At 37.8% G+C, this 27745-nt stretch overlaps 1 protein-coding gene across 3 annotated transcripts in view; it reads left to right on the top strand.

The window, feature by feature from the left end:
- The window catches only part of NAB1 (NGFI-A binding protein 1), a 103847-nt gene that overhangs the window by 39791 nt on the left and 36311 nt on the right, over positions 1–27745 (top strand). For 2 of the 3 annotated variants that reach the window (XM_036927940.2, XM_057503718.1), the window contains exons 7-8: positions 1117–1233; positions 2751–5320. The exons of the other annotated variant lie outside the window; for it this stretch is intronic. In XM_036927940.2, the coding sequence (XP_036783835.1) occupies positions 1117–1233; positions 2751–2839 (206 nt within the window). In that variant the 3' untranslated portion in view covers positions 2840–5320. Of the gene's footprint in view, positions 1–1116; positions 1234–2750; positions 5321–27745 lie in introns of those variants that run through there. 3 annotated transcript variants of the gene reach the window in all.

Here is a 27745-nt window from a genome sequence, read left to right on the forward strand (position 1 = left end):
ACATGAAAAGATGCTCCACATCGCTAATCATCAGAGAAATGCAAATTAAAACCACAATGAGATATGACCTCACACCAGTAAGGATCACCATCATCAAAAAGACAAACAACAACAAATGTTGGCGAGGTTGTGGAGAAAGGGGAACCCTCCTACACTGCTTGTGGGAATGTAAACTAGTTCAACCATTGTGGAAAGCAGTATGGAGGTTCCTCAGAATGCTCAAAATAGAACTACCATTTGACCCAGGAATTCTACTTCTAGGAATTTACCCTAAGAATGCAGCACTCAAGTTTGAAAAAGACAGATGCACCCCTATGTTTATCGCTGCACTATTTACAATAGCCAAGATATGGAAGCAACCTAAGTGTCCATCAGTAGGTGAATGGATAAAGAAGATGTGATACATACACACAATGGAATATTACGCAGCCATAAGAAAAAAACAGATCCTACCATTCGCAACAACATGGATGGAGCTAGAGGGTATTATGCTCAGTGAAATAAGCCAAGCGGAGAAGGACAAGTACCAAATGATTTCACTCATGTGTGGAGTATAAGAACAAAGGAAAACTGAAGGAACAAAACAGCAGCAGAATCACAGAACCCAAGAATGGACTAACAGTTACCAAAGGGAAAGGGACTGGGGAGGATGGGTGGGAAGGGAGGGATAAGGGTGGGGAAAAAGAAAGAGGGCATTACGATTAGCAAGTATAGTGCGTGGGGGGCACGGGGAGGGCTGTGCAACACAGAGAAGACAAGTAGTGATTTTACAGCATCTTACTACGCAGATGGACAGTGACTGTGAAGGGGTATGTGGGGGGGACTTGGTGAAGGGGGAACCTAGTAAACATAATGTTCTTTCTGTAATTGTAGATTAATGATACCAAAATTAAAAAAAATGTACTGGCAGAATCGTAAATTTTGGGACTAGCATGAATTGCCATTTTTCTTCTAAATTATTGTTTAAAATATTTCTCCAATTATTATTTAAGTTCTTCAGTGCCTGTTGATTTTCCTTACCCCTTCCCTAAGGGGGTGTTCAGGCACTTGTTTTTAAGAAAACCCATGGAGTGTTTTTAATATTATTCATACTGCTTTCTGTTTTCTTTTCATTAGGAGAAAGACCTTTGAATCTCCGAATGCCTAATTTACAGAATAGACAATCCCATCATTTTGTGGTGGATGGGGAGCTGAGTAGACTTTACTCCAGTGAAGCAAAGTCCCACTCATCAGGTTAGAATGTGGGGTATGATTAATCTCCCTCTCCTCCCAAAAGCTCATAACTAACAATGTTACTTGTCAGTTTTTCTGCCCTTGGAAATAATAGAGTGTCACAATAATAGCCAGTTTTTTTGAGAGCATGATATATTCCAAAGAATTGACAGGGGAAAACTCATGAAGGTTAAGATTATTTTGATTGGCTACTACGAGAATGATGACTTTCATACAAATTTTAAACCAAATAATAAGTGGCCTAAGTGGCAAGTTTGAGTTGTGTCATTGCCTTTTTCTGGCATTTCATAATATGGAATTGATGGATTGCATGTTTGCTTTCATGCTAAGAGAACCTTGTGTACCAAAATCTAAACTTTTCATGCAGATACATTTTGGGGATGATATTCCTATTTCAGAAGTAAACTGAACTCCCTAAAAGGATAAACTCTTCCTTATTATAATTATATTTTATATAAATTATAATTATAAATTTAATTATAAATGTAAATTATAATTATAATTTACATATTTTTATCTAAGTAAATTGAGTTAGACAAAATTAAAGTAGACTAACATCATTTGAAAGAATCTGGTATCATTCAGTCTTTGGCTTAAAATAACTTCAGGAATCACTTGATCAATTGCTTCATTTGTAAAATAGAGATAATTTCTGATTAAACAAGATACTGATGTTAGTGCCTAGCTGATAGGAATTCCATAAAATGGTAGGTACTATTTTTTTATTACTTTTCTTATGCACAATTTAAAACTCACTTATGAATAAATTGAACTTCCTAATTTCAGATAAGCCATTAGTATTTACCTTTTTGGAATCCTTTTCAAAGTGCATGTGTATGTGCGTATGTATCCCCCAGTATAGTACTTCATGTAAATACTACATTTTATTGTCATTCTGTAATGTTTGTGTGAGGTTGAAATAACTATACACAATAACTCCAAGGAATTATTCCTTATGAAAGTAGTCTTCCTTTTTTTATTCCTTTCTCCCACCTTAATGTTTCATGGCTAGAGAAGCTTAAAAAAAATAGTTCCATGTGTAAACATGGAAGATGTTTTCCCTCATTTCTTCCTTAATAAGAAATACTTTTTTTAGTAACTTTGTTGTATACAAGTGACCAATTTTATTTTGTCATATTGGACAAAGCATTAAAAAAATTGTCATGTTTTATATACTAAGTGCTGTTACCTACATTTCATGACTTAACTCTCATACCACCATGTATATGGATACTATTCCCATTTTGTAGATGAAGATACTAAGGCTTAGAAAGGTGTGCATACTTGCCCAGGGATGTACACAGCTCGTAATTGGTGGAGATGGTATTTAAATCCAGAATCCAAACCCTTAACCGCAACTCTGTAAACATAAGGTTTTTATTTGGAATTGCAGAATCATAAATAGCTGATACTGTTTGCTATGGAGTTTGGGGATTTGTTTTACAAATCAAGTTTTTTGTGATCCATTGATGTAAAGTATCAATATCAACACACTTTGTGTTTTCATTTTTATGCAGAGAGCCTTGGAATTTTAAAAGACTACCCTCATTCAGCTTTTACTTTAGAAAAGAAAGTCATCAAAACAGAGCCTGAAGATTCAAGATAGCTGTGATTCTCCCACTGTACTCTGGAAATGGCATCTGATTTAAGGATAATACTCCATCATAGAAATAGCCTTAATTACCAATGCTGCCTCATTCAGCTCAAACAGATTTCATAGCCAAAGCAGAAGGACTGATAACAGTAGTCTGTGGGAACCAGGATGACAAAACAACAGCCACAAAAGAGAAAATTGAGACAATGTTGCAATCTATAACAGAAATATTGATCCATTCACATTCCTGTGTAAGTCATTTAATGTGGAAAGGCTTACAAATTAATAAGTAAGCATTCACTATTTAAGACTGTACAGTGTATTTGTGTAATTTATAGAAGTAAAATCTAGATGTTGAGGCCTATTTGGCCTAATAGATGTGGATACAATTTATTTTACTTGAAATCTTGTTGTCTATTTTAAGTGTATTTAGCATAAATATTATGTCAGTTTAGAATCTTTGCAATCATAAAAAAGAAAGTTTAAGTTATGTAGTTATTGGCAAGTTTGAAATGACTTGGAAAAATGGAAGCAAATGCTCAATTTAAACCAAGGAAAATATTGTGGATTTAGTATTTGACAAAACTGATTTTGTTTAATAGGAAATTTGTCATTTTTAGTGTAAAACATCATTTTTACTGGCTTAATCAGGCACAGGTACACAGTAAATACTGGAGTGCAGTTAAAAAGATGAGTAGAGTAGAAAATCTCTCTTAACCTAGTTGACCCAGATTGCATTAAATGATAGTTACTTAAGGTATAACAAAAATAGGAAGTTATTACTTGGACAGAGAAACAAGTAGAAGTGGACCTATGGGTAAAAGCCTTGACTTAAACATTGTTATTTCAGAATGTTAATTAGATTAAGTCACAGTAAGTTAACCCTAAATGTGATAAGGATGGTAACTGTTAATGAAGGCTATAATAAATCATAGAGTAAGTACTCTTATATCCAGAATTCTTCTCAATGTACTGGACTCAGAGAAACTGGATGGCTCTGCCTGGGGAATGTCTTCTCAAACCATTACAAGTGTGGACAATCACTGCATTCACATTTGCAGGCATATTTCTATGGAGGTTTAGTTGACATCTCTATTCATTATTTATTTCACAATTTCATTTTTGTACACCTTTCAGATTTGTAAATGCAGTTTTTTCTTAAAATTCATTTTAACTTGGAAGTATATTTTAATCTGTTGGCCCATTTAATTAGTGGGCTGTGTGCATATACATGGGGTTGTGCTTAAATGTCAATAAGGTACTTGCATACTTATGAGAATTTCAGATTGGAATGCATAGTAAAAAAATACTATTTCTGCCAGTTAACATTTCTATTTTGTTGGCTTAATAGAAGGTATTTCTTTTGTCTACTTCCTCCAGATTTATCTAAACCCAGATATTGCCGAGAAGAGTAGATTGACTCGGAATATGTATTTTTTTGTTTTTAGTTCTGGTCTAGGTCATAATTGTGTAAAAAATACTAAGTCATAACTTGTTATACTAAAATTCATCAGCCAGATGTTAGATGAAATGTCTGCACTGTAGTCTCTGATCACTGTCATATAACTGCCCTTTTCATTTTGATTTGTAGAACAAATAGCTTTACAGTAGAAACACCAGTAAACAACTTTTAATACTCTTAAAAGGCTTTTTTCCCTACCTAACTGTTTTAATTGTACCACAGTGTTTTACCCACTGAAGAAGCTTTTTATGGACCTTGCAACTTTGTTGCTAGCTTGAGGTTAATAACTGTGGTTGTACAGTTCACTGTGTGTAGAAATAGTATGGGTACAAATTTAAATAGATTGTTCAGTTTTTAATATTAGCCATAGAACTGGTTAGTATCTCAGTAGTTTCATGAAACGTTTCCTGTATTCTAATCTATTTTGAGAAATTTTGTGGGTTTTTTTAAAATTGTGTCTTACAGTTCAAGTTTGTAGATTTTAATAAGCAACAGTTTTTAAAGATGTGGTAATTTTCCAACTATTTATCCATTTTTCATGGCCCCACAAACTGCATCTTTTGATCCATGAATAGGTTTCCGTAAGTATACTTCTCTGGTCTTTCAAGCTTAGTGATAAGGGGGAAGCAAAAGAAAAATCAGTAGAATATGGTTTTTATTTTGTAAACACTAATGTATTAAACTTGCTATACATTGAAGCAAATAATATATATTTTTATTTGAATTGTATATATGAATTGGTTGTCAAAACTAGTTGATTTTTTCATTGTGTTAGAGATATTTTCACTGAACAAGGTCAATTGGTTACCTCAGTATTACAGCCAATATAGTCCAAGGGACCATTTCTCCCAAGTCTGTGTTGTACTTTATTATGTGAAGTCTGTGTTTTTGTGACTCTTAAAGCTGTTGGTGAGGTGGGATGAGTGCACCTGCTTCCTGTGGCAATAAAGATTTTCTGTGCCTCACACATTTATGTTTATAGAACTTCTGCATAGCACTTTTCACAGTAGGTAATACAAGCCTATTCTGCCTCCCTTCTCTGATTATTTGGGCTGGGCTTTTGTGTCAGGGGCCAGGTACTTAGGTCTTAAGCTAAGACTAAATATTATTGTAGGCTACCTTCATTTCCAGAAAGTCATTTGTCATTCAGGTACTTTGTTGACTCTGGTCTCTCAGAGAGTTTGACTGTTACTGTTCTCACTTAGGAGAAGTTTACAAAGATATTTTTAAAACTATTATATCTAACCAACTAAGTTAATAAATAAGGAGGAACATTAGGATTCAACATTTATAATAATACGAATATTTGTAAAGTGTTAATGTAATTTGGCCTCAGTAATTTACAGGCTAATTATATGAAGTTGAGCTAATCTGTGGTAGGCCATGAAGTTTTAATTGATGAGTTTGGTAGATAAATGAAGAGCTTCAATGTGTCCAGCACTGTGTTAGGTACTAGGGTGAGAGTGAAGGTCACAGAAGAAATATAAGACATGATCCTTGCCCTTTGGGAATACCTAGTTGAATGGGAACTGATACCACTCAGATAAAACACAATTTTTTGTGTGTAACAGACTTGAGATGAATAAGGACCTGACATTCTAGTGCATTCTGTATGCAGTAGGCATTATTATGATAGTAGGCATTTTTGTAGGTGAAAGCATATTTAGTGAGTGAGACTTAAAAGAGATCAGCCAGGACTGAAAGAGTTAACAGAAAAGGTGAGATGTGATAGACCCATAATGCTAGTGCATTTCACTTTGAGGCCACTTAGAAGAAAAAAAGGTTATTACAGTTTTATTTTGAAGCTGAATGCCAGTTTGGTCTGCTTACCAGGATAATTCTTTGGCAGTCCCATTGAACCTGTCAAAAGGCAGGAGTAGAAATACGTTCTTTTTCTTGCCTTTAATTAGCAAAACTACCTGGCTAAAAGCTTTAGGATTTGGTGATTATGAGGCTGCTAACACCTACTGTACCTTTACAATTATAGTTGACAGTTCTTAAGACTTAAAACCTAAATAAGCACGCAAGGAATTTTTGACATATGGTCTGCTCACTTGGCTACTCAGATTTTAAGTGTTATTGATGTGATACCCCTTTTGCTTGTAATTCACTTAATACAGAGTCTTAAAAAAAAAAATCAACCAAGATATTAACCTAAGGAAATTAGAGGCTGATCTTTTATGGGAAATGAGTACAATAGATAAATAGCTGGAGTTAGAATTGAGCAAACATTTTGTGCTTGTAACAGCTTGAAGCAAATGACCAAATATAGTAGCTACTGTTTAACTAAAACCACCCTATGGTCCAGCTGTGTGCATGAATGGTGTTTCAGGGATTTCAAGCTTATATATTCATAATTATGTGTGGGTGGCCTCATAAATGAGATTCTTGATTGGGCCTTCAAAGTTAGTATAAGAATGATCAAATTTCCAGAAATTTATTTTTATTGTAGATATGTTTAATCTTAAAAACCTTACTGTTAACTGTATCTTTAGTGACCCTGTAAGATGATTCTGATTTTACATATATGTGATCAAAAGCTAAAATTGCTAGGCTAGGGTTTTTCTTACTTTTTTGAGTATGCCTAGGTTAAAAGCTTTAAAACCTCTTCTCTAGCTTCTGTTTCTACTGACCTGTGAAAAAAATCATCTTGAAGGTTTCATGTTTTTTATGTGGAAAAAAGCTAATCAAATTGGTTTTTAAGTGTAATTTACAAGTCTTTTTCAACCTATAAGTAGCAAATTTTAAGTCACTTTTAAGGGAACTATGAGTAATGAGTTGGTTCCATTTACAGAATTGGTTAAGGTCCTTTATTTCATTGTTCTTTCATATTCTCCCTGTCTTTTAAGGACTACATAATTTTTAAATATTAAGACAATATACTGTTGAATTCTGGGTTTCCTGCTTGTATCTGAGTATTTGGTCACAACTTCCAAGGTTGTTCTTCTGACAGCTAAATAATCTACTTCCATTATCACTCTAATGTTAAATTTCTAGTCTTTACAAGTTCATCTTCAGTCAAAGGAAAATTTTATGACATTTTTGTAGCAATTGGATAATACTTTAAAAACATTGGAAATGAATCTCATAAAATATCGATCTCAATTTTGTCTTAACATCTATAACCTTTTTCAGTTTTATTTTTATTGCCTGATTATAGACACCTCAGTAAGAAATTTCATCTATTTAATTTTACTTTATTATACAATTCTATTTAAGTTTTCCAGTGTAACTTCTCAAAACAATTGAATTCTTCATCTCGGAGAAATAGAGTTAACTGAATGGTGCCGTCAAACGTAATGTTGAAAAATGCAGATTAAGTACATAGAACTTGATGTTCAAGATAGAAGTGCCACACAAATGTTAAAATCATCCCAAGAATTTTTGTTGTCAACTTAGGAGTGGTAAATTTTGTGAATTTCCTGGTAGTTCAAACAATTCGGTAATCAAACCCAGGCTAGTTTTGCTGTGGGTGAGCACCAATGACGGTTTAAGTTTGATGGTGCTTCATATTTACACATTCTGAAACGTTATGAGTCATCCTTGCATTAAAAAGTTTGCACCTCATAAATTTATGTTTAAAGTGCCATATTCAACACCCACACAAAATCCTCAGCAAGCAAGGCCATTCTCTTACAACTGTCACAGACACCCTCTGCTGACAGGTCACTTAGGCTCAAGTATGTAGGAAGGTACTTAAGTAGTACACACGTAGGTGGAATCTTACCGGTAACTGGCTCAGCAGAGGCATTTGATAATTTTCTGAGGCTACTACCGTTCTCAACTGTGAACTGTTAAGCCAGATACCTGCGGTCTAGCCCCATACCCTGTTTTTTATTACCCTTCCCAGAAGACAGTGATTTCTTTGGTAGTGTATTCTCACACTGTAGGCCCTCCAGAGTCTCATCATTTTAGTGATGTTTCCATGGTTCCAAAATATGTGTACACTTTCTACCCTCAGGTCCCTGACAACATAAAGCAGGGATGTTTTCCAGCAACAATGAAAATGGACTAGATCATCCTTTTCCTTTCTGAATTTAGCCAGTCATCAGAACATGTACCTATATTGATTCAGTGAATTTCTTTTGCATGCATCAGCTGGCTCTCAAGTTGGGCCACATCTTTTATGATTTTTATTGATGAGATGGCAAGACAGTTTGTATAATGAGATAGACATCACTGATATAGCCAGGTACTTCTCCAATTCTTAGGGTATTAAAAGGCAATTGGCAGTTTTTTAAAAGAATGAACATTCCAAGATGAAATAAATTTGAGGTTACCTAATATATACAAAAGGAAGAAAAATTAATATTATGTAATATTTAAAAGAGAGAAGACAAGGTTCTCACATCCTAAGACTTTAAGCATGTATGTGATAGTTTACAGGAGAAAGAAGTCACTTTCTTCTATGCTCCCTTATTAAAATGGCAAGAACTAGTGCTTTGTAAAGCAAATGATCTAAAACTGAGGCTTATACTCTTTTCATCTAGTGGTAATTGTATTAGTGCCATATATCAAATCTACTGTAATTTCCTAGCTCTGGGCCAACTGATGCACATTTAATCCTCTGCTAATTCAGGAGGTAATTATCACCATCCCCATTTTGCAGATGAGAAAACAGAGGTCTCAAGATTAGGTAAATCACTTGTTACACCACTAGTAAGTAGTAACTTGGGCCTGTCCACTTTTTAAATTCCAGAGTCCACATACACCTTACCCTGTCAAATTTCCTTTGAAATGAGTGACCGGCACTGTATAAGCATTTTATTCTCTACCACAGTAAACACTTTAAGATGAAGATAAAGCTTAAGTATACACACAAAACCACTAGGCTATCTATGAGTTTGGGTTAGCTGGTTAGTTATTGGTATCTAGACTCCAGCAGGATCTTCTGAAGGAATAAATATCAAGTCATTCTGAAGGCAGGTATTTAAGTGGAGAAGTGAAAGCACATTTTACTGCTTTGGAACGAACACATATGAAAGGCCCAGGTGGAGAGCAGAAAAGTCACATTCAGGTTCCTCTGGGAAATTTAATAGACAAGAGCAGAGAATTTAAATACAAATTTAGAAATGAAGCACCTATAAAAGTGTCCACTAAGTGAAATCTTTTGAAACTCATAAAAAGGTTCTCATTTAATTTGGGAAGCAATTAGAAGCTTTTGAGGAGAGGAGTGGGACAGTCCAAAAATGTTTGGAACACAAGGACCAAGTAATACAAATTGGGTCTTACATAAGGTTTCAGTGAGCGCCCAAAGAATTTGAATCTGGCTCTGACATGAGGAAGGAGTGAGTGGGATGCTGTTGGGAGTGTTCAACATTTACGTTGTCAAACTGAAATCAAGCAGTGAGAATAAGGGTCAACGGGAACAAGAATGAAGGCAATCCAGTCATTCAATATTTCAATCACTTGTTAACCACCTAAAATATGTAGGCATAATGTCAGGAACTGGGAATACAAAAGACAGAAGACACTGTACCTGTCCTCGCGGGACCCTCACTATCTACAAGAGGAAGATGGCAATTGATGAAGTGGCAGGACTTGGTAATAGACTAAAATCCATGTCTGGCTCATTAGAAAGGAATATATTGATAACTGGGTGGGAATTAACCATGCTTGTGACCCTGGGAAAAGAAGGAAGTAATAGAACCACTCTCCAGAAGAGAATTTAGGAAAAAGAGTTTGCTGTTTGGTAATACTCTGCTTCAGTCGTGTTCAGTTTTGGGGTTGTTTGTGTATGTGAGTAGGTTGCCATGCAGGCAGCAAGAGATATCAAACCAAAGATACTGTAAATGGCCCAAGCTGGAGTTGAGGATTTTTGAGAATCTGAAGTCATTTTCCTAGAGACTCCACCAAGAGCAAAGTTAGTTATAAACTGGTAATCCATGAATAAACTTTAAAGAAACCCCATGATTGAAGGTTGAGGGTGTGTTTTCAGTGTGGTATTTAGAGGGAGGAGAGGATGAAGGGATTCAATGAAGGAAATAAATTAGCTAGATTTCGAATTCTGGTTCATTTAACTTTATTTGATTCTCCAAATTTTACCCACAAATTATTTATTACAAAGAGAAAAGGCTAACTTTGCAATTGTGAAATCTAGTCTATTCTTTCCCATACCAAATGGAAAAGTTCTAAAAATATCATCTTTACTTAAAGCTTGAAAGGCTATCTTTATCTTTACAATTATGACCTTTTCACAAACCAGCAAATTTGGCATTGTTTTCTTCATTTTATGAAAGAAAAAACTGCATCAAGAGATTTAGGAATTCACTGATACCTAGAGAAGGAATTAGTTTGAAGGTGATGATTGCTTCTGCGATGGTTTCTTTCCTTAATGAGGAAGGAAAATGAGACTGCATTAAAAAAAAGAGGTTGTCTCCAGCTCTTTATGTGAGCCAATGTGCAGGCTACAAGCTCCGTAAGACAGTGAGAGGAGGGTTGAGGAAGAAGCAGCATAAGGTATTGATGGCTTGAGATAAATTCAAAATCAAACAATTATTTTACTTTGCCTGTTTCCTAAACTGAAGGTCATTTTTAAAGGAGATTAGCTGATTATAAGAAAAGTTTCCATTATTAACATTATTTGGGCATACCTAAGGAAAAGTGGCCATAAAAAAATTAAGATATGATTCCTAAAGAAACATTTAAAATATAAAAAGCATTATTCTGAACAAATGCAAGAAGAGAAAGAATTATAAACTGTGCCCACTCCCCAGGTCCCTTCTGTGTCATTCAAGGTCATGAATACCAGGGAATGAGTGTCATTGCCCACTGTCTGGGAGGCTGCCTTCCACAGTGAGGGGACAGTGAGCTCTGTTTGACATGTTGAGTTTCAGAGTCCTTGAGTTCGTCTTAGTGGAGCTAATTAGGATTAGCTCTAGAGATAAAGTCTGGAGCTAGAGTCAAGACTGCAGTCATATATTTGGGAATTATTGATGTCTTCTAAATGGTAGTTGAAACGATGGGAGTGAATGAGAGAAGATGAAAACAGAAGATAGTTAAAGATAGAAATGTATTAACTCACATGGAGCAAGTGCAATAAGAGCCACCAAAGATACTAAGAAAGAGCAGTCAGAGAAATAGAACTGAGAGAAACAGCCTAGAAACCACAGAGTAGAGGTTGTTAGTTAGTGTCAAATTAGACAAGAGTCAACTAGGATGAGAACACACTTGGATTTGATTAATGAGAAGGTCACTGTTACCCTATACTCTATCAAACAGTAATTTTGTAGAATAATTTATGCAAGTGTTTAATTTGGTAAAGTAAAAATTGACATACTGATAAAAGTAAATATAAGGGATATGAAAATTAGTAATGGACTTGATGTAAGGCATCTTTTGTTCAAATCTAAAGGTTGCCAATTTGATAAAGTACCACATCCCTCCTGTATCACAGAAGGTTAGACAGATTTACTTAAAGCTGTTTGACACATTCATGCTCACTATGCAAGCCAAATTCAGGGTGCCTAGAGCCCTTAAAATCCTTATCCCAGCCCCTGTAACAATCTGCATCTCAAAAGGCTGACACTATTGATTGGGAACACCAAATTTTACAGCAAAACAGATTTGTGCAAAACTTTTTTTCCTACATGTTTCAGAAAAGTGATCTTTTAATTGTAAAATACTAATGATTCTTGACCCATGATTCTTCTAACTTTTAATCATCTGACCATTTACAATAACCTTGTGTTCATTTGTTTAAAAACTATATTTATTTTTTCACTGCTGATATATAGTTTCTATGGCTTCAAATATAGGTAGTAAAAATCAAGAATGAAAAGGATACTTAGAAGAGAGCAGTAATAATTCACAAATGACTTATTTAAAAGATTTGAAATATGTTTTAACCTCTAGAATGTACCTGTTTTCTTCATGCGGAGGGTAGCTTTGGGTTATGATTAGAACGAGTCTAATAAATGTAGTTCAACCTAAACACATTCTCCTTAATCTTACAGGAATGATTAATTTTGATGACTTTATTAATTCGTGAAAGTAAACTTGGTACATCTATCTGCTCTTTGCTTCCGCCTCCAGAGGGAGTGAAGGTACACAGTAAGAGAGCTTTAGGAAGCTGTGTCCAACCACATCCTGGCACTTTGGGAAGACAGACCTGCCCAAACTCAAAGAACATCAGAAGTGGGAATAAAGAGCTATAAAAAATAAGATTTTAGTAGCTTATAATCCACTATTCTTGAGCTAAAATTCAAGGTAATTAACTTTGATATAAAACTCTGGGTTAAAGTAATTAGCTTCATTCTTTGTAACTTGCTGTTCGGATTTAATAAAAGTAGCTTTCAAAATTCACTTTATTCTCAAATCTCTCACAAGATAATCATTTTGCGTTTGCCTGATGGGGGATGGGGCACCAGAATTCTAATAATGAGGTAAATGTTATCACATGGGTACTGATACACACATACAGATGGGAGAATCCAATCTTTTCTATTGAAAGAGTGTATAATGTTCATCCCATATCTTAAGCATAGATAATTTTGGGGTCTCACTTCTAGGTCTACAACTAAAATATAATGGGCATCTTGTAAAATAAGTTCTTGAACTTCTGTTCATATTAAAAAGCAAATTCAAGAAACTGAAATACCCACCTCTGCTTGAAAAGATACATGGAAAAGGAAATAATAAACTTGGATTCTGTTCTTTTTCTTTGGTATTGCCTGTTTAATAATCAGGTGAATGGGTAATAATAGGCTATATACTCTGTTCATTATATAATGACTGACGCATATAGTGAGCTCTTGGTTGACTGTGATAGAGCCCATTCAAATCAATTAAAGCACACAGGGAAGGTTTTTGGAAGAATATGAAGATATCTCAAAGAACTTGGGGGCAGGAAGTCAGTGAAGCCTCAGAAAAAAACAGCCCAAGAAGCTGGGAATTCAGAAGCAAAGTTCATTCTCTCCTGCTCTCTCAAGAGAAGCTGAATGCTTCCTAATGCTCCTTCCCTCTGCATGTCTGCTTTATCTCTCAGACCAGCAGTGTCTGGCTCAGCTTGACAATGACTTTCTGTCCAGACCCCAACCAAGATTGATAAGAGTCTCAAAAGCCCAATTCCAAATTCCCTGCTGGAAGAATTTGATTGCTCCAGCCTATAGCAGGAACACATTCTCGTGTGCTTCAAGAAGTTGGATCATATCACTGCCTGCTCAGTAGGAGCCATGAGAGCAAAATCCCTGAAAAGGGGGCTTGCACAGTTTCCCTAAAAAGAGAGCATTGGGCAGAATGAAAACAACAGGAAAAGGAAAGGACTTTCATCCCTAGCCTACTGCAGACCTCAAATTAAGGCAAGGAAACTAATAGCAGGAGTAAGTATCCTGTAACATCTGAGGATGAAGCACTGCCACATACTCCCAAACTCCAGTCTTTCTGCTACTCCTCAGTGTTCAGAGAGAGCTTCTATCTGGAGATGTCCAGTAACAGTATGGAGGAACTAGTCTTATTATCTTGTCTGTATCTCTTTCGAGAGGGATACCAACGCTTAAGGTTTTATGTTGCAACCATATTCTGCAATCTTCATCAAGAAAATACTAACTTCAGAGTTGCAGTAAATACTACAGATTTTCATAATTTCACAGTAAAAATATAGAACCATTCAACTGCCTATTAGTGTAAATCTCTATAGTGTTTTTAAAAGTTGGAAACACAAAGATTAACTTTGAAACTATAAAACTATTGATTAGCACTGTTTTGGTTGCTAAGTATATAAGCTCACTTGAACTATCTTAAGAAAACTTAGAAAAATAGTTTAAGAATACAGTGATGTTTAAGAATATGAGAATAAAAGGGCAGCTCCAGTTGCGCAGAAACTGAGAAACTAAAAAGAATCAGGAGCCCACAGAGTCTTCTCCCCACTGCCCTCTCTGCTTCTCTGTGGGAGTCCATTCCATTATTATCCTTGCCAACTGGTTTTACCTATTCTCTAACTCACAAGGTGGAATATGAGCACCAACAAAAGTGAGTTTACTCACTTAGGTAATTTCTTGAAATATGAATGTGTGTGTGTTTCTGTTTTGTAATTCTTTCTGCTTCCCCAAAGCTATCCACATTGTCTGAAAGAATTAGGAAGGTTCTAGCTGGCATGCAAAAATAATAAACAGTTCCTGCTTGCTTTAAGAAAGTTTTTTTAATTTACAAAATATGCTCTTTCGTAAATCTATCAGAAACAATAGTTTCGAAGGCAAAGGCACTTTTTTTGTCTGTTTTTTTTAAGGTTCACAGCAAAACTGAGTGGAAGGTACAGTGATTCCCCATATTCCCTACCCCAAAACAGTTGTAGAAACCAAAGCTTTTGATCTGAATGAGGTAAAAAGAAAAGGATTATGAGGAGTGAAATTAAAGGTCTGAGAAGCAGCAGGGCATGGAATTTATGTCCTAACACTAATATATTGGAAAGAGTCTTGTAAAAGACCCTGACTGTAACTACCCCGTTCCCAGGGAGAAGGGTGGCAAAGTCAGTAGAGGCTGGGATAAGGGACCAGGATCTTGGGGGGATCATGTGGATGAAGGCAGAATTGTCCAGAGAGGCTGTAAGTACCTTACTCACCAGGGCTGGGAGCCAGGTCTGCTGATCATGGGTTACCACTGGAGTGAGCACACACTTGCCCTGGTCTTTTGTACCAAGGAGCCATGATTAGCTAGGCTTTGTTGCTCTGCTACCTGTAAAGACCTTTCCACTGACAGCAGCCAGGACCTCATATCCCTTTGGCCCATCCAGCAGTGGGGGTCCTCCTGGACTCAGGGATTTGAGGGTCTCCGTCTGATCTGCTCATGTAGATAGTCGGCCTTTACAACAGAGCAGAATATTCCTAAGCCTTCCACCACAGAGGGTGGGCCCTGACGCCACAGGTGGTTCATGGTAGTAGGGAAAGTACCCATACTTGGGTACTACTAGACAGTGGGGAACCTGACTTTGACACAGGGCCACATAGATTGCTGCTATCTCCAAGTTCAATTCCATATTCCTAGGGAAGGAACTCTGATTGGCTTAGCATGGGTCAGGTGTCCCGTCCAGTCCAGACAACTGTGGAAAGGCAGGTGGAGATTCATCCATTTAGGGTCTGGTTTCCTGGACAAAGGCTCTGCAGAGTGCACAAGCTGGTGGCCACAGTGAGCCTTCCCCCAGGAGCCTTATGAGGAATAGACGTGACAAAACTAAAGCTAAATAAAAGAAGTAGAAAAAAGAAAGCCCAGAGTGCGTGTCAAGCAGTGCTGGTGTGGTTTGGGGACACATTTGGGATTCACTTTGCCTGACAGCCAATGTCCTGCACAGACTCAATAGGGTCTAAAGACCTTTAAGACCCATAAAACTTTGTCTCCAGATGTTTGGTGTGAATTATATCCCCCTAAAAATTCACATGTTGAAGTTTTAATCCCATAGTACTTCAGAACATAACTATATTTAGAGTTAGGATCCTTAAAGAGGTAATTAAATTAAAACGAGGTCTTACTGGGCCCTAACCCAATATGGCCGGTATCCTTATAAGTAGAAGATATTTGGATACAAATACATGCAGAAGGAAGACAATGTGAAGATACAGGAAGATGCCCATCTACAAGCCGAGGAGAAACTCATCCAAGAGATCCTTCCCTCAATGATCTCAGAAGGAATCAGCCCTGCCCACACTTTGATCTTGGATTTCTAGGCTCTAAAATTGTGAGAATAAAAATTTACATCGTTTAAGCCACTGAGTCTGTGTTTTTTTTGTTATAGCAGCCCTAGAAAACTAATACACCAGAACATTGTTTTCCAAAGGAGGTTTCTTGATCTCTGCATTTTATGGATTTCCTAATATCACAGACTAACAGGTTCACTGAATTATAACTATGGTTTATTAGGAACGGAGAAAACATTGGTATTATCCATGTAAAGTTTAGCATGTCACTACAGAACAGAAAAAAAAGCTATGCCTTCAGCCCAGCTAGTGACTGGTGGCTTCACAGGTAGCAAAATGTCCATGTTTCAAGAGATTTCATAATCTCCGAAACCAATCAGCTGTTTGGTTATTGAACCCTCAGGATAGCCCACAAAAGGAATTATTTTAAACTCAGATGGTTTGAAAGATAACTATTTGACTATCTTGGAAATTTAGTCTATAGAAATTCATGTGGATACACTGGAATGTGGGGATATGGTGCTGATTAATTAATTCCTTGCATGATAGGCTAAATGTAAGTTGTCCTGCTCCTTTGTTGGTCTGCCAGCTCCTTGGGGGCTTCCCAGGTGTAATCTGAAACGTACCCCCATTGGTGGAGGGCAGGGAAAGACTCAGTAAAGAGGCAGGCCACGCCAGGTTAGTTAGGTGGCAGGTTTAACGAGCAAGAGATCTTAAATGTGAAGCTAATCTTAAGGCGGCTGCAAGACAAGTGGATCTCCATGCCTGCCTGCCAAATCTTAAAAGGTTTTATAGAAGCCTTAACTGGGTCCAGTCACATGTATAGTCCAGATGGTGTCAGAACTCTATCATTATTTCAAGGCTATGTGCTTGAGGCAGCCTCTAGGAGCATGGAGGGCAAGCAGAACCCACATTCTGAGGAAAAGTGTGGAGGTGAGGAGCCTCCAATTGCTGCGTCTAGCTTACAGGTCAATTTGCGTTCACACCTTCTCCAGGATGCTCCCTAACCTCCTTTGGTGTTCTTGAGTAGAAATATCAAACAATAATCTCTGGTGAGTATCTTGCAACATGTAAATGCATGTTGCACACTGCAATTACAGGCTGGATACCAACCACGGATCAGCTGATGTTGGGACAAGTGATTTGTCATTTAAACTCTGAATCATTTAATAGAACACCCAAGAATATCCTACTTCAAAAAACTGAAAAATAAAACTGAAGAGAAGGCGGGGGTTGGGGGATGGGGTGGTTACCAAAGAAAAGTGGATTTTTTGGCCAAATTTCTTTAGTCTTGACTTTGGGCTAAAAGTTTTTATAGAAGTAAATCCCTAAATGAATGTGTCTTTCTCTTGTTTCCATAAGAGTTTCTTATGCAGAATACATTTCATTTTCTGATTGCAATATAAAAAAATAAGATGGGACAGTGTTGGATGTCTGCTAGGTCAGATAATTATGTTTAAAATTCTATAATTGAAAGCTGATTGAAATTGGAACAGTGTTCTTTTCCAAATAAAGCAAATTCCAATGGGTTCAGCAAAATAAAATTTGATACGGAAAAACTGTGAAACATGAAAATATGCTACATTTAGGGCATATAATAAATCAATTATTTTGAACATAAAGAAGCATATAATTTTTGTTAATAAAAAATAAGTTTACTCCAACTTTATTAAATCCTTGTGGAACAATATTTAAAGAACATTAGCTTGAATTTATGACATTTTTGTTGGGTCTGCTTATATTGTCTTCCTTACCTAGTTGGAATAATTTCGTAATTGGGGAAAAGTTTCATTCTGTCTCTTTCTCTGACCAAATTACTTGATTCAAATATTTTTGGCTTATCAAATTCCATAAAATGAGCTGTATCTACTGAAACATACTCAGGGAAAACTTGAAGGGAAGACAATAAAAAGGCCAACTACTCTCAGTAATCCCCTTAGGGGCCAAGTCCCGTCCAGCTCTTGTCTTGGCCTGACCCCTTGGCCTGCCAATCTCTACCCAACCAGCGAGACTTGGTGAAAGTGTGTGAAGTGTTTTGTTGTTGTTACTGTTGTGTTTTCCCATGGAAGTGTTAGATTTGGGGATAGGAGGACTGTGTGAGAAAATCACTGGTGTGGTTCTATCCAAGGCATTCCCTTGTCCCATCTAAGGAAAAGCTCTTCCCAACCTGAACTTTAAACAGAAGATGTCTACTGTAGGTCCATCCTTCTCTATGTTCCTCCCTCTATTTTTCCCAACACCCCATTAATGGGCCCATAATTTCTCTGGGGGAAATTGACAGGAGGAAGAGGAGGCTCTGTCCAGAGAAACCTCTGGATCTTGAAAACTTGAGGTCCTCAGGCTTTGCTAAGATGTCCTCTGGGGCACTGATGCTGATTCAGTCAGTGCTGGAAGTGATGGGCAGGATCCATTTCACCGTGAATGAGGGTGAAAGTACCTGTTCTAATCCCAGTTCAGCCTCTCTACTGTGAGAACTGCTATCAATTTCCCCATTGGTTAATCAGCAAGCAGTCACACCTCACCGATGCAAGCATTACTTTCTATCTAAGACAACAGAATCTAAATTCACATTTTAAAAATGATACTTCTTCCATTAGCATGGCTTCTTTCTTACTCTTTTCAGAAAGATAGAACCTGCTATTTTTTTGTGCCAAGAAACACTTCTTTCTTTCCTGGGCCTGCCTGGAAGCCTTGAGCCACCACAAGAGCCATAGCTCCAAGAGTGGTTGCTGGGGTTTCGATCAGATTCTTTGGATTCCAAGTTTCCCCTTGGTGGGATTGGGACAATGAAGGGAATATTCTAGTTAATCCCATTTCTCAGTGTTGTGCTCATATAGCAAATACATAACTTCTTCTTTATAACTTTTATGTAGGATACACATGTGGACTTTGTGGGATATACACAGATTAATGAGACAATTTGAATTCCATAAGTGTAGAAGCTAATGGGCCATTGAAGTGTGTCAGCAACTAGTCATGATGTACAAAATGGAATAGCTACTTTAATATGTTGCAAATGGGGAATGTTGAATTTAATTGGGGAGAATTGATTTTGATCAGAAAAGTCTTCTTGGAAGCAGTGTCATTTAATATCCTTCAATGTGAGTAAGGTTTTCGTATTGATTCAAATATTTTTGGCTTATCAAATTCCATAAAATGAGCTGTTTCTACCAATATTGGTATTAGGGTCAGTGGTATTAGGACCTCCGTGCTCCTAGAGGCTGCCTCAAGCACATAGCCTTGAAATAATGATATAGTTCTGACACCATCTGGACTATACATGTGACTGGACCCAGTTAAGGCTTCTATAAAACCTTTTAAGATTTGGCAGGCAGGCATGGAGATCCACTTGTCTTGCAGCCGCCTTAAGATAAGCATCATATTTAAGATCTCTTGCTCGTTAAGAGACAATGGTATTAGGGTCAGATGACACACAAAGGCCTAGAGTATTAGAAAATATGGCACTGTTGGAGGAACAGTATGGGAAAAACAACAAAAATTTATTTCCAATTTTGAGAAATATATGTCAATAAGAAGGCTGGATTGGAAAGGCTAAGATGTATATACTTAAGTATATATATCAAATAGTTGATAGGGCTGGTGAGCTTTGCTTGGAGATATCATGTTTCCTTAAGACCATCTGCAGCTAGCAGAAATTCAGTCCTACCATTTCTTAGGCCTTGGAAGTTCATTTCTGTTGTTTGAGGCTTTGTATCTCCCCAGTAGTGCCATTAACTAGTCTTGATTACTTCTAGTAATCCAAAGAGAGAGTAGAGTCCCTCTTTGTATTGTATTACACTAGAAATACCTTCAAAAGTATATAGTAGATACATAGGTAACTGCTTATAGAGAGAAAAGAAAAACAATTTAAAGCGAATGTATAATGTGATAATACTATTTTAATATTGATTTAATTATTCATGATGGTTATAATGTATGTTTGAAAATCTACAAAAGTGATTTTCTACCTACTGGAGAATAAATGGGCTATTTAAAAATACAAGCCCACAGACAAATCCCTGAGGTGCATGAGAACACATTTCTCTCCTGATAATTGCCCACAATTAGAGCAGATTCTTTCTGATACATAAATTAAAGCAATAAAATGAGAGAACTATATATAGCATGGTTGCTCACACTGAAGGAAATGAGCTGTAACTAAATTTTTGCCCCAAATAAATTTGTTCTGTAGTTGTAAGCACTGATAAGAATAGGTTATGGAATCACCAGATGGGAAGAAAACAGTCTTTTCTTCTAAGCTAGGTGGATCAAACCCCCCATAGGGACAGGAATCTGTCTTGTTCTGTTCATCCATAATAAATGTGAATCCACAGATTAGGCTGAAAAAAGAAATGAGAGTGTTTTGTGGGTATTCCTTACTTACTGGTCACACCCATACAGTATCCCTCTCTTAAGAGGTGAGAACTGGGCAAAAGTTGGCAGATCTCACATGCTGTGGCCAGTGCTCAGGGACAGAGCCCCGTTCCTTATCTGTGGTCGGGTTGGTTGTGGCCAGGTGGTAGTACTGAGAGCTCTGTCCTGAAGTGGCTTCTGAGATACTAAGTCTGAAATCAGGATACCAAGCTGGAGGCTTCTAGGGAGACCGCTGGCCAAGATGTAGAACCAAAATAGGGAAAAGAGTCAAAATCAGAGATTCTGAAGCACTTGGTGGATGGGCTGGGTTCTTTTAACAGATTTGAAATGAGGTGGACCATACCCTCATTCATGGGTATTAAGTACAGACACTTTTTTCTCAAAGCAAATTTTCTAAACATAAATTGATTAAAAGACAACTGACTAATTAGAGAATATGTTTTGCCTAAAACAGAGTTCTTACAATTACAATCAAGAACTGGCACCCCTAGGAATTTACCCAAAGAAACAAAATCCCTGATTCAAAAAGATGTATGCACCCCTATGTTTATCATTTGCAATAGCCAAGATATGGAAGCAACCTAAGTGTCCATCAATGGATGAATGGATAAAGAAGATGTGGTACATATACACAATGGAATATTATTCAACCATAAAAGAAAATAAATCCTGCCATTTGCAACAACATAGATGGATCTAGAAGGTATTATGCTCAGTGAAATAAGCCAGGCAGAGAAAGACAAATACCATATGATTTCATTTATTTGTGGAATCTAAAAACAAAGCAAAAGAGAAGGAACAAAGCAGCAGTAGGCTCATAGACACTGAGAAGTGACTACTGTTACCAAGGGGGGAGGGGTTGGGGTGGGTGTGGGAGTTGGGGGATAAAAGGGCACAATAATTACCAATCACAGTATAAGTTGATCATGGAGACTGTTGAACCACTGGGATGTACATTTGAAACCAACACAAAATTTTATATGAACTATACTTTAATAATAAAAAAAAGATGTATCAGTGGTGGATATTTTAAAATTTAATCTTTAGGATATAAGATATCAAGGTAAGATTGATACTAGGAGTTAAAAAAATAAATCTATCCAGAAAGCCAAAAAAAAAGAAGAAAAAAAAGAACTAGCACCAAAATAAGAAAAATAAAAACTCTATGGCTCACACAGGCTAGGAGTACATTCCTGCTTTGTGTGACTGGCTGCTTGTTTAACTCTGCCTTCTTTTGTTTATCTCATACCACTTTTGTGTTTTATTTGAATTAACAATGAAGGTGATAAGAATTGTGTATGAGGCTTTTCAGATCCTAACCTCATCTCCAATGGAAATAATCATGTTTATACAAATTTTTTGATAATGTGAGCTTTCCAAAGGAGTACAATTTATGCATTATGGCAGAATAGATATTTTCATTTACATTTCTTTGCTTAAATTTAATATTATTCATATTAAAAATATGGAAAATAGCAAGAAGTATATCTAGAAAGACATACCCTCAAGGACTTTATAATCTAGTTTAGATGAGAAATACCCTTTCCCCAGCTATTCAGTCAACCACACTGTTCTCAAAAAAAGAAAAGAAGTTAAAAAAGTTCCTTTTAAAAAAAATCATGTTTTAAATTGTCAAGTTTGAGATTCTGAGATCAAAATCTCATATTCTTCTAAGTTTTCTAGCACAGTTCACTGATATAAAACCCTTTTAGAGTGCACCATGCACAGTTGTATGCTGTATTCCTCCTCAAATATTCAAGCCATCAGAATTGTATTAACATATTTCTCAAATGAACATACAATAACTAAGGTTGCAAAAACACATTATTTAAGGAAATGGCATTTACACATTAAGTTGGTAAAAATATTTTTAGAAGGTACATCTTAGAGTTGAAATCTAAGAAGGTACGTCTTTGAGTTGAATACAAACTCAGTAATTATCTGGTTCCAAATATCCTCTAATGTACCTTCAAAAACTAATATATGAAATATGAGGAATATGAATAAAAGAATGCTGAGACCCAAGGCAAGTATTGCCAATATTGGGCAAGATTTGGGCAAGGAGGTCCCGCAGGGCATTTCAGAGGTGGAGTCAGAATGGGAAACAGCCTCCCTGCCCGCTTCTTCTGGTGCTGGAGAGAAGCCAATTTTTATTACATTAAAGATTTAATTGTACTGAAGTTACGATTCTCAGAAGAAATATTTTTACCAACTATATGTGTAAATGGCATTTCCTTAAATAATGTGTTTTTGCAACCTAAATTATTGTATGTTCCTTTGAGAAATGTGTTAATACAGTTCTGATGGCTTGAATATTTGATGAGGAAGTACAGCATACAACTGTGCATGGTGCACACTAAAAGGGTTTTATATCAGTGAAGTATGTGAGAAAATTTTTAGAAAAACATGAGATTTTGATCTCAGAATCTCAGCTATAATGAACTATATTCAGACATATTTTTATATGAGACAACTGGTGCTTTTATATATATATTTTTTTCCACAAAGTGCAATAGTCTTGCAAGATAGAGATTATTTTAGAGATAAAGATATGGAAATCCAGAGTGACTATAACCTGCCAGTGGTGAAATATAGCAAATATTGGCTAAGCAAGGATTTAAACTAGATCTGACCTACTACAAAGCCCAAGAAAAAATTATGGGAGAAATAGTTGTTTCTAGTTTTATACATCTTATTTTAAGAGAAAATCTTTTTTGTTTACTTACTTTTTAAACTCTTCATCACAGGCTTCAGATCCATAAAATGAAACCCTAGCAAACTAATCTAACCATTTTTTGTATATTGAAATTCAATATTCCCATTGTCACAGTATTTCTTACAAACTACAGGGTTCCCCTGCTGCCCAAGAGTAGAGTGTTCCTATGAAACCTTTCATAAGCCAGAATGGTGTAAACTGAAGAATCAATTACCATTAATTTATATGGAAAATTTCTGGAGTGTTCCCAGACCCAAAAAGTAAGTTTTCTTAGGCTTTTCTGATACCTTAGGATACATTTTGCTAATAGATGTGCCCAGTTGCTCACAGACACAGATAAAAGCTACGGCAGTATGATGCTGCGTTCCTGAGTGTGGTTCCTGGGGAAGGAGCTTGGCAGGGCCACTCTCACAGCTTGGGGTGCACGTTGCCTCCATAAGGGCTCACTGCAAAACAAAGGCTGGATGCTATTTTCACTTTCTACCTTTTTATCGTGAAAGTGAAAATACTCTTAGGATTTCTTTTGATTAGTACAAACAGTTACAAATGTAGATGTTTCTTGCAGAAGTGAAGTGGTGTAATGCAAACTCTTGAAAAGCAGGGGAATACCTGTATTTTACATCAAACCCTACCAAGACAGGACATATACAAAAAAGTAATCTGTCTTCTTTTAAAAGATAATACTAACTTTATTAATTTAATCTTCTGACCTTGCAAAACATGAATCATCAATTTTTTCATTATAAAAATACTATGCTCACATTATATTTTTAAAATGTAGAAACTGGAGATGAAAGAAATCAAGCCTAATCCCTTTAGCCTAAAAAGGAACTCTTGCATGTTGATGTGAGTTTAAAATTTCATACGTATATTTTAAATTTCATATACATATTTTCTTAGGCATTTTTTTTAAAGCTGAATAAATTATGACTACAGAATATTCCCCTTTCACCTCTTAACCCTAACACAAAAGAATTGGGAATTAATCTCCACTCTTCTATTAAATAAAATAAGACTAGAAAAAGATAGGTAGAAAGAAAAAGAATAAAAAAGGATCGATAAAAGCTTTCATCAGTCCTTAATTTGTTAAATTCTCATTTTTTCTGAAGGTCTTATTACATTCTCAAGTACTGTGTAAGTGGGTATAAGGATCTAGTTAGATAAGTCAGCTATAACAAATACCATAGACTGAGTGGCTTAAATATACGTCACTCATTTCTCACAGATATAAAGACTAGAAGTGCAAGATCAAAGCGCTGTCAGAATCTGTGTCTGATGCGGACCCACTTCCTGGGTTGTAGACCATCTTCTTGCTGTGTATTTGTATGGTCTTTCCTTGGTGCGTGCACATGGAGGGAGAGAGTTTTCTGTCTTTCTCTTATAAGGGCAACACTTTCATGACCTAATCCAAACCTAATTTAGGTTTGAATGATCCCAAGGCCCCATCTCCAAATACCATCACCTGTGATTAGGGCTTCACATTAATTATTTGAGGAAACAAACATTCAGCCCAAAACAACAGGTAAAGAATAGTTTAACACAGAGTAAAACCCTTGCCATTACTATGCTGCAAGTGGAGTCCAGAAAGTTTAATCACATAAACATTAAAGCCAGTGTTATTGCAAGGCTAGTAAATGAGTGTGTGCTGGGAAGCAGTCACTAGTTGCATCACATCTGAACTTGAGTTATCACAGAGCATGTTATCTCTCTGTTTTTAGGGCCCCCTTATAAGAATGGTGTAAAAACAGGATATGAGCTAGTAGGGATGATGCCCCTCATCTTCCATTGTTGGATATTATTATAGTCATTTTCACTGTGTGTTCCGTTTTCAATGCCAGTTCTACTTAGTTAGTAGTGGCTACCTGGAGCACTGCTTTGAAGAGCATGCAGAGGCAATGTCTTGGCTCAGAGGAATCTAGAGCCTGATTGATTAGTACTATCTAGAATGACTGAAGAAAGGAAGTATGTAGTTGTGAATAAAGCAAATTGGCCTACTTGTGTGTGGATAAAGTGAAAGTTCCTATGGCCAGGATTCTCACCTGGCTAGCTTACTGCTATACACATGTGGGCAATACGTTGCTATTGACTCTATTATATAAAGAGCTCTGCCCAGTGCTCTGGGCGATACAGTGGCACAGCTGCAAGGTTGCAGGAGAGCAGAGATGAGACTGGAGTGGTGGCAGTGCCGAGGACAGAGACTGAGATGGCTGGGGTGTGGGGGCCAGAGGCAGAGACTGGCTTGCTGCATGCCTACTTGCTCTGAGTGGATGGGATTCTATGATTGACCTACCACTGTGGGAATAAAGTTGAATATAAAGCCTTTCACCCCAAGAAAGTTCCATTGTCATTTTTCGGTCTTATTGAATCCATAGTGAACTTCCCTGGGGCTAAAACCCATTAGCAAGACACTGCATTTGAGACATGTTAGTTTTATTCCTAGTGAGGTGTCTTGCCAATGGGTGAACAGCCCCAAGCAAGTTCACTATGGATTCAATGTGACCAAAGAAATGACAGTAAAACGTTCTTGGAGTGAAAGGGTTACACCCAACTTTATTTCCATGGTGGCAGATCAATCATTAAAATCCCATTCACTCAGAGCGAGTCTGCATGCAGCAAGTCAGTCTCTGCTGCTGGGCCTCTCTGCCCACTCAGCTGTCCTCTGGCTCTGTCCTCGGCACTGCCAACACTCAGTCTCTGCTCTGCTCTCCTGCAGCCTGGCAGCTGTGCCACTGTGTCACGCAGAGCACTGGGCAGGGCTCTTTATATAGAGTCAATAACAACATATTGCCCACATGTATGTAGTGAGCTAGCCAACAAGGGCCAGGTAAGAATCCTGGCCACAGGAACCTTCATTTTGTCAACACTCCACCCCTCCAGGATTCTCGCCTCTCAATTTATGTGCCCTCAATCCTCTGCAATGGTCCCTGTGTGAGAAAGCTGGAGCACTGTAAGCAAATAAAATGAGTTAACCAAAAGGACCATGGGTGAGCCTTATAATACCCACCTTCTCCAGCCTTTCCAGCAGAAAGTCCTGCAGACACACAGGCTGATCTTGTTGCTTTATCTCTGCCTTCTGCTTCATCCTCAGCAGCCAGAACTGCGGCTCCAGTCCCAATCACTGCCACAGCGCCAGTTATCCAATTTCTTTCCGGCTGCTTCTGCCTTTTCAAACCAACCCACATCTGGGTCCTCATGACCTTCACAGGGCCCTTTAAATTCCTCCTTTGAGAAGCAGACCATATTTCCTTTTGTACTTGAGCCTGAGGATAGAAGCAGAGCATGGAGTGCTCCACAACCTGAGGAGGGGGCTGCACCTCTCCTGGAAGAACCCATGGTTGCTGAGTCCTTCTGGCTTTCCACCAGCTTTCAACCAGGTGGGGTCTCAACAGAGGAGGGGCCGATGCCTCCAGTACCAGCAGGGCCTCCACCCATTCCTGTTCATCAAACCTCTGCTCCTCCATTTCTGGGGCTGACAGCTCCACTACATCTTTCTCTTGCCCCATGGTACCTGGCAGCCTGTGTGTTGCTGCTTCTCATGCCGCTCCTGCTTGGGCTGCTGCTCCTTGTCATGCTCCTTCCTCTTGGGCTACCATGACATCCTTTATTATTTCCATAGCACTTTGTAGTGATGCCATTTCAGTCAGTGATAAATTTTCTTTCTCTTGAGGTGGAGCCCAGTCTTCCACCCCTTCACAGTACCACATGTCTGCAGGGCAGACACTCAAGTGTCTCCCCATCCATAGGTGCAGCCTGCTGAAACACTCCTTCCATGAGGGCAGCCTGTTCTTTGGTCAACAATGAGTCCTGCTGACTATGCAAATTGTCTTGCCAGTGGGTTTCAGCCCCAGGCAAGTTCACTAGGGATTCAATGTGACCAAAGAAATGACAGTAAAATGTTCTTGGGGTGAAAGGGTATGGATAAAATGAGAGTTCCTATGGCCAGGAATCTCACCTGGCCCTGGTTGACTAGTTCACTGCACACCTGTGGGCAAAACATGGCTGTTCACTCTATAAAAAGAGCTCCACCCAGTGCTCTGGGCGTAACACAGTGGCAGGGATGCAAGGATGCAGGAGAGCAGAGCAGAGGACAGAGGCCCAGAGGATGGCTGTCTGGGACGACTATGCAGGCAGAGAGGCCCAGAGGACAGCTGTGTGGACAGAGGGGTCCAGAGGCAGAGACCAGCTTGCTGCATGCAGACTCACTCTGAGTGAATGGGATTTTAGTGACTGACCTGCCACCTGGAAATAAAGTTGGATATAACCCTTTCACCCTGAGAATGTTTTGCTGTCATTTTCTTTGGTCACATTGAATCCATAGCGAACTTGCCCGGGGCTGAAACCCATTGGCAAGACAAAGGGTTATACCCAACTTTATTTCCATGGTGGCAGGTCAATCACTAAAATCCCATTCAATCAGAGCAAGTCTGCATGCAGGAAGCCAGTCTCTGCCTCTGAGCCTCTCTGCCCACACAGCCATTCTCTGGGCCTCTTGTCCCGCACAGCCGTCCTCTGGCTCTGTCCTCGGTGCTGCCACCACTCCAGCCTCTGCTCTGCTCTCCTGCAGCCTTGTAGCCATGCCACTGTGTCATGCAGAGCACTGGGCAGGGCTCTTTATATAGAGTCAATAACAATGCATTGCCCACACGTGTGTAGTAAGCTAGCCAACCAGGGCCAGGTGAGAATCCTGGCCACAGCAACCTTCATTTTATTCACATTAGGACATTCAGGGAGACCCATCC

This window comes from Manis pentadactyla, chromosome 6 (genome assembly GCF_030020395.1).
Source record: "Manis pentadactyla isolate mManPen7 chromosome 6, mManPen7.hap1, whole genome shotgun sequence".
Classification (NCBI taxonomy): Eukaryota; Metazoa; Chordata; class Mammalia; order Pholidota; family Manidae; genus Manis; species Manis pentadactyla.